Source organism: Perca flavescens, chromosome 13 (assembly GCF_004354835.1).
Source record: "Perca flavescens isolate YP-PL-M2 chromosome 13, PFLA_1.0, whole genome shotgun sequence".
In the NCBI taxonomy this organism is placed as follows: domain Eukaryota; kingdom Metazoa; phylum Chordata; class Actinopteri; order Perciformes; family Percidae; genus Perca; species Perca flavescens.
The window spans coordinates 33207935-33218243 of record NC_041343.1 but is presented as its reverse complement, the minus strand read 5'-3'; the positions used below and the strand labels follow the sequence as shown (position 1 = coordinate 33218243).

Here is a 10309-nt window from a genome sequence, read left to right as displayed (position 1 = left end):
TAAATTAAAACCGCGAAACATATCCAATTGGCACCTATGAATGGTGAAAGAATCCAACCCTGGAAAAAAGCACATTGTCCCAGCCCTAGAGTTCATACAGTATGTGAAAACAGCTTACCATTCATTGTTTCTTCATACTGCTGTGATGTTGAATTTGATTATCTGCTTTCAATAAGTTAAAGTTGAAACAAGAAGAATAAAGAAACACTCACAGATATAATTGCAATGATATGTGTTTATTTGATTAAAATGACAGAAACAAGAGAGAATCAGAAACATTAACCACTTTATATTTGAAAGAAAAAAAGATTCCCGTCGACAATTATTACTTATTATTATTTGGATGCAGATGAAATCAGAGTATGTCTATGAAGTGCTATATATGAAGACTTGTTTAAGACAACAAAAACCTGTGTGACTATCTCAGAGCTGCTGTTTCTGTCTCACATGGGGAACAGCAGATGCCCACTGAAGGTGTTGTGGTGCCCTGGGTCATCAAACACAACAGTGTTAGCCTGCATACGAATAAAGACGATGTCTCCCACCTCCAGCAGCAGCGTCATGCCTTTAGAGGAACTCATAAAACCGGCTGCCTGTTGCTCGTATGCCATGAAAAGTTGGTTTGAGTTCTTGACCAACCAAGCACCTGAACCATGGCCATTGTCTCCAAATGCAGCAACCCACCACTCAAAGTTGTACGCTCCTCTCACCGGGGCAGTGAACACACCTGTAGACACCAGACTCCATGTAAATAATTAGGACTTTTAGCGTGTATAGAGCCAGCATATCTCCACCAGACTCCATGTAAATAATCAGGACTTTTAGTGTGTATAGAGCCAGCATATCTCCACCAGACTCCATGTAAATAATCAGGACTTTTAGCATGTATAGAGCCAGCATATCTCCACCAGACTCCATGTAAATAATCAGGACTTTTAGCATGTATAGAGCCAGCATATCTCCACCAGACTCCATGTAAATAATCAGGACTTTTAGCGTGTATAGAGCCAGCATATCTCCACCAGACTCCATGTAAATAATCAGGACTTTTAGCGTGTATAGAGCCAGCATATTTCCTCCAAACTCCATGTAAATAATCAGGACTTTTAGCGTGTATAGAGCCAGCATATTTCCACCAGACTCCATGTAAATAATCAGGATTTTTAGCGTGTATAGAGCCAGCATATCTCCACCAGACTCCATGTAAATAATCCGGACTTTTAGCGTGTATAGAGCCAGCATATCTCCACCAGACTCCATGTAAATAATCAGTACTTTTAGCATGTATAGAGCCAGCATATTTCCTCCAGACTCCATGTAAATAATCAGGACTTTTAGCGTGTATAGAGCCAGCATATCTCCACATGTAAATGGGTGAATTAAGGGTTTATTTCAACCAAACCAGACTGGTGATTGTTGGAACAGTGGAAAGATGAACCAAGATGGCTTGTGTTGGGGACCAAGAAGCTGGTTAAATCTGATTTTAACCAAAAGGCCTCAGATTAAACTGACCTCTGGATACAGGACACACATGTGCTCAGAGACAAAGGAACATGTGGCCAAGACAAAGGAATCTTGGCCTGCATGTAAACCCCACAGCCGGGGTAATTCACACCTCTATGCGAAAGTGCCAGCCAGAAGGGAAACGCCTCACAGCTGGCAGGAAGTCAAAGAACTACAAGATTGTAGTATTCACCCTTTCAAGAGTTTCGAGTCTTCCTATTGGTTCAGCGGGACCATAAACACAGCATGAAGCCTTAACCTATAAAAAGCCTGATCCTAGGAAACTCCTCGTCTTCCATTGCAACTCCGTTGCTGAGGGGAGCACACAAGCGCTTGTGCTGAACTTCCATTTTCTGGAGAAAGTGGATTTTATTTCGGTGGATCCTTGAAAACGCACCAGTGTTTTCATATCTGCAGTGAGAAGGAAACAACGTTTTTCTTCTCAAAGTAGACTAAACTTGCCCCCCTTTTGCCTTTTTGGAGGGAAGTTTCTCCGTGGCTGCTGACGAGCGCCAGGAGATTCGTTCTGTTTCATTTCTGTGGAAATCTATGGACAGAAACAAACGGACTGAACACACCATAAGGAGGCTTACGTCTGGGCAGAGATAAGTAGTGTGTTTATTAATGAGCAAAGGGTTCGCTGCCACTTGTCGCCATTAAGGTGATCTGATTTAATCATGTACTGGTCCATATGTGATTATTAATCTGTTCTGTGAATGTATCAGTGATTACGATATGGTTGATTAGGTTGTGTTAAGTAGCTTGGTAAACCGTAATCGCTACCTGCTTAATCACTCCTTTCATGGAGTTTTAGTTACTGTCTGCCATAGAATCGCGAAATCAGCTGTTAGCCACTGGAGTGGTTATAATGACCAAAGTTTCCCTCGGTAAGTCAAAAGTCTCAGTCTGTCCTAACTACACGTGTGGTCCAGACCTGAGTAGCTGAGGGGGCGGGTCATTATCGATAACTAAGATCAGAGTGTTTTCCCTTCTTTACCCTGTCTCCTTTTACTAATTATACACACACACACACACACACACAAGCTAGCTTGTAGCTCCCGAGCTAACGGTGCTAGCTTCACACGTGGAGTCGGCATCACCTTGTACAGAGCTAACACATGACCTAGCATACTAGGCTAAGCGTGCGCGTTGCCTAGCAACCCCCTCGGCTTCTTCAGCCACTTTGAATGAAGTGTGTTTTACGATGATAAAAGTCCTGATTATTTACATGGAGTCTGGTGGAGATATGCTGGCTCTTTACACGCTAAAAGTCCTGATTATTTACATGGAGTCTGGTGGAGATATGCTGGCTCTATACACGCTAAAAGTCCTGATTATTTACATGGAGTCTGGTGGAGTTTGGCTCTATACACGTGATGGTGGTTTTGGGATGGTGTTTCATGTTAAACTAAAAGGATCTTACTCTTTAACTAAAAGGTCTATCTCTGTAGGGATCCATCCCATAATGTTGTCACACACTTAGAATAATAATCTATAATTTATTGGCTTTTCCATGGTCATGAAGGCTGGGTCATGACCGAAAGAACGAGATCCAGGGTACAAGCGGCTGAAATGGGTTTCCTCAGGAGGGTGGCTGGCGTCTCCCTTAGAGATAGGGTGAGAAGCTCAGTCATCCGTGAGGAGCTCCAAGTAGAGCCGCTGCTCCTTTGCGTCAAAAGGAGCCAGTTGAGGTGGTTCGGGCATCTGGTAAGGATGCCCCCTGGGCGCCTCCCTAGGGAGGTGTTCCAGGCCGTCCCTGGGAGGGGGTGTTCCCAGGACACGTGGAGGGAGGTCCAGCTGGGAGGAGGCCTCGGGAAGACCCAGGACTAGGTGGAGGGATTATATCTCCAACCTGGCCTGGGAACGCCTCGGGATCCCCCAGTCGGAGCTGGTTAATGTTGCTCGGGAAAGGGAAGTTTGGGGTCCCCTGCTGGAACTGCTCCCCCCGCGACCCGACACCGGATAAGCGGACGAAGATGGATGGATGGATGGATTATTGGCTTTTCCAAATGTTTTGCAAAAAAGAAATACATTACTTTTATAAATACAGTGTTTACACGTTTTTCAGTACACACAAAATATAATTATCACACACACTTATTTTATAAAGAGAAATATCGGCATCGCTAAATATTGGTACTCTGCCAATATGTTGATATCAGTAAAGTAGTACAGTCATTGTATCTGTGCATCCCTAAAATGCTAAAATGTATTGTTAGAATATCAGAGCTACCTGTGTTTGGGTTGTAGGCTTTTCCGATGTTGGTGGGCACGTATTTGTAGATCAGGGTAGTGTCTGTGGGAAAGGGTCCAATAGTTGCTCTTCCGGTTCCCCCCAGAGAGGCTGAGAACGCAACCTGTTGGACTGAGAGAGAAAGAGAGAGAGACAGAAATCATCAAATATTAAACTGATCATTTTGAGTCCTATCAAAGTTTGCAATATGTCATTTTGTGTAATACGTACAGAGTTGTTTAATTAAAAACTACCACTATAAGGAGTATTTAATGTGCTTACTATATAGGGAGCTGTCTAATGTATATGAGAGTATTACTATATAGGGACCTGTCTAATGTATATGAGAGTATTACTATATAGGGACCTGTCTAATGTATATGAGAGTATTACTATATAGGGACCTGTCTAATGTATATGAGAGTATTACTATATAGGGACCTGTCTAATGTATATGAGAGCATTACTATATAGGGACCTGTCTAATGTATATGAGAGTATTACTATATAGGGACCTGTCTAATGTATATGAGAGTATTACTATATAGGGACCTGTCTAATGTATATGAGAGTATTACTATATAGGGACCTGTCTAATGTATATGAGAGTATTACTATATAGGGACCTGTCTAATGTATATGAGAGCATTACTATATAGGGACCTGTCTAATGTATATGAGAGTATTACTATATAGGGACCTGTCTAATGTATATGAGAGTATTACTATATAGGGACCTGTCTAATGTATATGAGAGTATTACTATATAGGGACCTGTCTAATGTATATGAGAGTATTACTATATAGGGACCTGTCTAATGTATATGAGAGTATTACTATATAGGGACCTGTCTAATGTATATGAGAGCATGTTTTGTGTTGCATGAGAGTATGTGTTGAGAGATGCTTATTTTCTGTGATTTGTGTTGTCTTTGTAAAGCTGCAGAATGGACAAAACAAAGTTCCCTTCGGGGACAATAAAGTATATCTTATCGTATCTTATATATCTATATGTAGAATATGTGCGAAAATGAGAACCCTAAATAAGCTCCTAAAAGCTTTTCAAAGAGGGCAGAATGACATTAATAACAATAACAAACAAAATATCCTCCAAAAAAATAGCAAAACTATAAAAACAATTATCTGTCATTGAAGCTTGATAGTTAAAAGCATTTCATTGTTACAGAAGCTGAAAACAGCAGGGGTTGTAAACATTTAAATTAAGAGACCATTGAATATAATATATAACACCATAATATAATATAAGACCATTTGAATATACTTCTGCTATGACATGGTGTAAAACAACAGTGGTTTCTAGAGATGGCTTCACTACTGTACGTTGAGTCTCTCTTTGCAACAACATCATGTCCACCTTATAACATTTTTCACCAGGCCTGATGCCTTCGCCGCTGTTGGCGCTCGGGCCCTTATTAAAATGATCTATAATGGAGCTTGATAGTTAAAAGCATGTCACCGTTACAGAAGCTGAAAACAGGAGTTGCAAACATTTAAATTAAGAGGAGACACTACAGGCAGAAACAGTTTTCAGTTTATAGTTTGGGTACTCTTTATCTTCCCTAAAATGTCGTCTTTCAGTCGAGGCCAACATTTTACAAAAAACAGCATTTGTGAAATGTTGTGTTTTGTCCTTCAGTGCCACTGTTCATTCAGGGTTAGGGTTAGATGCGTGGAAAGAAAACATTTATTGTATTAAACTTTGTCTATTTGTGTGTGTAGATTTCTTCTAAATTTACAGAAGTTGAAAGTGTTTGGCCACCAGTATTTTATTTAGTAAAAATGAAATGTCTCGCTGTAAATCTCTGAAAAATGATCGGAGAACAATACCTCGCTGTTGTTGATTCAGCTTCTCCACTTCAGTCTTCAGCTGTGCTTGGCCTGCAAAAACAGAGACAGTTTCTTTGTCAGCGTCATTTTACTGCACCTTCAGTTTCTTTGGACATTGCTTTAAAGCTGCATTGATCAGTTGTCAACTATTTAATTAATCTCAAACTATTTTGATAATCAATGAATCGGTTTGAGTAATTTTTCATGAAAAAACACTGAGAAAGTGGGAAACACTGATCAACACTTTAAAGACCAAAAAACTCATCCAGACATCCAGAAGATATTCCACACATTAATCCACATAAAAATAATTGGTAGTTTAAGCCCTACTTTTCTCCAGTACATAGAAAAATACTTAATTCTATCTTTTTGGATATTTCTAAACTACTATGACATGATGCAAACAGATCATTACAGTACCTGTAGTCTGCAGCGCCATGTCCGCCTTCAGTTGAACCAACGAGGCGGTGATCTCTCTCAGCGCAGCGTAGATGTCTTCGGGAAAAGCCCGCTGGCATTCAACACTTTCACTTGTGGGGACGGATCCGAGCAGCAGCAACAGCGTAAAACTCACAGAGATCTTCATTCTTGCATTGGCAGCTTACTGGTGAACTGTGCCGTCTGTAAACCTGTGTGAGCTTTATATAGAAGCCCTTCAGAAAAAAAGGGACAAAAAGGATGTCACAGATGTTGAAAGTTAATTTACATTGTGATACATGATATGTCAATGTCAGTTTGATTAACAAGGGTGTAACCACTTTTTCCCCATATCACAGAACATTTTCCAGAGAAGAGAAACACATTGATGATCTATGGTTACATTGTTAAACGGTACCTTTAAAGGAACACGGCGACTTATTGGGACTTTATCTTATTCACCGTAACCCCCAGAGTTAGACAAGGCCATACATACCCTTCTCATCTCTGTGTGTGCTGTAATGCTGTCTGACGGCTCCAGCGACATCAGGCCAGCACAGATCCTGCAGGTGAATGGTTCCAGTAATCCTACTGCTCCCAATAAGTGACAAAATAACTCCAACATGTTCCTATTTACATGTTGTGATTTGTAGAGTGACAGCGTGTACAACAAACAACGTAACATGAGACACAGCCGTCTTCTAACTGTAAACAAACCGGGAACTATATTCTCAGGCGGAAGAATATAGTACTTGGGCGGAGTGATATGCTCGCAGCAAGCCTGTCTGAGAATATAGTTCCCGGTTTGTTTACAGTTAGAAGATGGCTGTGTCTCATGTTACGTTGTTTTTTGTACACGCCAGACTCTACAAAAATCACAACATGTAAATAGGAACATGTTGGCGTTATTTTGTCACTTTTGTCACAATTGGGAGCAGTAGGCTAGTTGGAACCAGTTACCTGCAGGATCTGTGCTAAGCTAAGCTAATGCTGGAACCGTCAGACAGCGTTACAGCACACACGGAGATGAGAAGGGTATGTATGGACTAGTCTAACTCTGGGGGTTACAGTGAATAAGATAAAGACCCAATAAGAGATGAGAAGGGTATGTATGGACTAGTCTAACTCTGGGGGTTACAGTGAATAAGATAAAGTCCCAATAAGTTGGCGTGTTCCTTTAAACGTGGCCTTATCTTCCCATGTTTGTATGTTGACCAAGGTTATAATCGTTAACGAAAATGAACAAAACTAGGAGGAAAAAAGCTTTGTCGTTAACTGAAATAAAAATAAAAACGAGGCATTACAAAAAAACAACAACTAACTAAAACTGTAATGTCTGTTTGCAAAACTAACTAAAATAAAAATGATCAAGTAAAGGTCCTTAGTTTTCATCTTTGTCTATGTCTTTCATAGAGCAAATAATGTTATATCTTTCAGAGTTGACATTTCCGACCATAGACCTGTTTTATACAGTCTGTGCCATAGACACATATGTAGTTTCTGACTGGGAACCCAGAAATTTGGACATTCAATGACAAATTTAACAGAACATTGTTGGGACCACTTAAACCAGTGTTAAACTTGATTTTAAACAAAGAACTGATTTTAAACAAGGATACATGGGGTAAACGTGCCTGAGACAACTGTGGTCTACAGGCAACTCCACAGCCTGACTGCTTTCTGAGACAAAGGAAACCATGGCAACAGACAAAGAGATCGAGGCATATATGTAATTTTGACAGCATGGAGATTCCACACTCCCATATGGAAAAGTCCCCAAAATAGTCGGAAGTCTATGAACTCCAGGCGTGTAGTTCACACACCTTCAAGAACACTCTGAATCCCCATTGGACAGCAGACTTTGAACGCCGCATCCAATGACCGGGGAAATAAATACTCTGAGCACACATCTTCGCCTTGTCTTACCACTGATGCTTCGGTCGCTAAAGGTTTGCAAGCAAACATTTGTTTTAAATAGCTTCATTTTACGAAAAGTGGACTATTTTGTTGCTCTACCGCTTCCTGCTTCTTACAGTGCAGACACTTTGCTGCTTGCTCCTGCTTCTGCTTGCATATTTCTGCTGATAATCTTGCTTATCCTCTGAGAGAAACTATGAGCAACGGCTCTTGGATACTTATAAATCACTGGACTATACATTTTTTGTAGACATAGTAGGCTATTGCAATTTTTGCAAATTTCTGCGTGAGCGTGGCCTACCAATAGCTCAAGCCTGTCATACAGTGACTGTAGCTAAAGCTAATTAGCAGCAAGATGCCACCCTTCTCCGTGGATGACTACTACAAACTCCCTCAGAAGATTGCAGTTCTGGAAACCAAAATTCAACGGTTAGAAGTAAACGTGGAAGTGAACAGATCATGTGGGAATGACACCACTTTACCATGGCCCCAAAACAATGGACAAAAGCATGTTAACACAAGGCTAATTACCACCAACAACACTGCAAAGAAACAGGAGGGCTGTGGAACGGGTAATAAATCAACAAGGGTAGTCCTCCCTGGAACATTATTGGTGCAAAGCCCAAGACTAAATCATTTTCCTGCGAAATGGGAGGACAACTAACGGGCAGGGCACAGCGCCCTGAGATTTGTGATATGAACAGCTGGCCTGCATTATCACCCAGGCAGAGCGCCTCTTCAACCCCACTTAGTAGGACACTGCCGTGGCTCAGCTGCAAATGGGAGAATTAGCAACAAAATGCCTCCCCAACAATCGAGTGTGCAGGTGGATAACAGATTTGCTCCACTGCAGCACATCCATCTGATGACCTGGATTGCGTCTCATCGTCACACAGCAGGGTAAGGACTGAGAGCAATTTAAAAAGTAAAAAGCTACAGGGAAAGCTAACGACTGGGCCCCAAAATCTGATTGTGGGTGACTCGGCTGTAAAAGATGTAAAAAGCAGTTAAAACACCAAAATACTCTGTTTTCCCAAAGACATGGTGTCTGACTTGGCCCAAAGAATCCCGGATATCGTGACAGCACACCCAACTGTGAAGAACATTATACTGCATATAGGGTCACATGATGATGTAAAGCAACAGTCTGAAGTGCTGAATCGTGACTTTATTAATCTGCTGAACACAGTCAGCTCCCTAAACGCGAAGGTGTTGATCAGTGGACCTATACCGCCAATCAGAATAGGAGCTGAGAGATTCAGCAGACTGTTGGCACTGAACAGATCCATTCTCAAGCCAGGAGTAAAGCTGTTCACCTCTAGCCTACTTTACTTTCTGCGCTGCACATCTGCTCCCTCGGCCAAGGACACAAGAGACAAGATGAATCAAAACAAGAGGAAGACACAACAAAGTGCGACAGTGTGCAATAATAACGAGCTGAAAACTCAGGTTCCACTTCCTCTGAAATGTGCTGCTGAATACATTTTACAGTTCAACACATCTACTTTAGTCTCAAATGTGTGTCTTCAGTGTTTAAATTCCCAGTTAGTGACCAGAGATAACATGGTGTGTGTGTGTGTGTGTGTGTGTGACTACCTGATGTTGTTATGTGTGACTGTTATATCATTGGTGCAAGACATGTTTCAACAGCTACCAAATAAAACAGGAATCTATTCAAATATTTGTTCTACAGAGATGGTGTGATCATTGGATCATTGGATCATCTAAAGCCTACAGCTTATATTTCCCAGTACAGTAGGTGGGTCTCAATATCTGTGGAAAGATACTGCTAACCCATTTAAGGAATAACCTCTGCACCTTGGATTTCATTAAGGTTGATTTTGGTTTTTAGTGTTTACTCTGTACCATTTGTATTTGATTGTATGTATGTATGTTATCAACGTGTAACTTTGCTGCCTTCTTGGCCAGGACACCATTGATATATAAAAGTCAAATATAAAATAAATTAAAGCTGCAAGCAGCGTTAGACGGGCCCTCGCACCTCCTTTGCGCGTCGGGGTTACTGGTGAAACAAAGGTGACACATGGGACTCGAACCACGTCTCCTTGGTGCAAGTCCTGAGTTGTTTAACCCATCCACAACCCCAACCTGTGACCTGATTTAGACCTTCAGTCTTTAATACTACTCCCTACCGTCATTCACAAACTGGCAGAGGCAACCTGATCTCTCTATCTTTCTATTCAGTTTCATGTTGTCTGAGGACAAACTTCCCTGTTGAAAGCAATCACCCGGAAAACAGGATCTGTTACAGGACACATGAGGTGGTGAGGAGAGGTAAACAGCAGCGCGAGAGGGAAAGCGGATTAATAGGAGGGTAAAAGAGAACACTGCATGAAAAGAGGGATTTTCGTGTGTTTGTCTGTGCCACAT

At 41.3% G+C, this 10309-nt stretch overlaps 1 protein-coding gene across 1 annotated transcript; it reads right to left on the bottom strand.

Annotated features, from left to right (window-relative positions):
• Positions 1–443: 443 nt before the first annotated feature.
• LOC114566290 (complement C1q-like protein 4) lies at positions 444–6170 on the bottom strand. The gene is made up of 4 exons (XM_028594616.1): positions 6005–6170; positions 5585–5635; positions 3737–3868; positions 444–727 (listed from the first exon to the last, which is right to left on the bottom strand). The coding sequence occupies exons 1-4, from the start codon at positions 6168–6170 to the stop codon at positions 444–446; spliced, it is 633 nt and encodes a 210-aa protein (XP_028450417.1).
• Between the last annotated feature and the right edge of the window lie 4139 nt (positions 6171–10309).

Coding starts and splice junctions, on each gene's coding strand:
- LOC114566290 (XM_028594616.1), bottom strand. CDS start 6,170: ATGAAGATCTCTGTGAGTTTTACGCTGTTGCTGCTGCTCGGATCCGTC. Junction 5,636..6,004: donor CATGGCGCTGCAGACTACAG/GTACTGTAATGA, acceptor CTGTTTTTGCAG/GCCAAGCACAGCTGAAGACT. Junction 3,869..5,584: donor GCTGAATCAACAACAGCGAG/GTATTGTTCTCC, acceptor TTTCTCTCTCAG/TCCAACAGGTTGCGTTCTCA.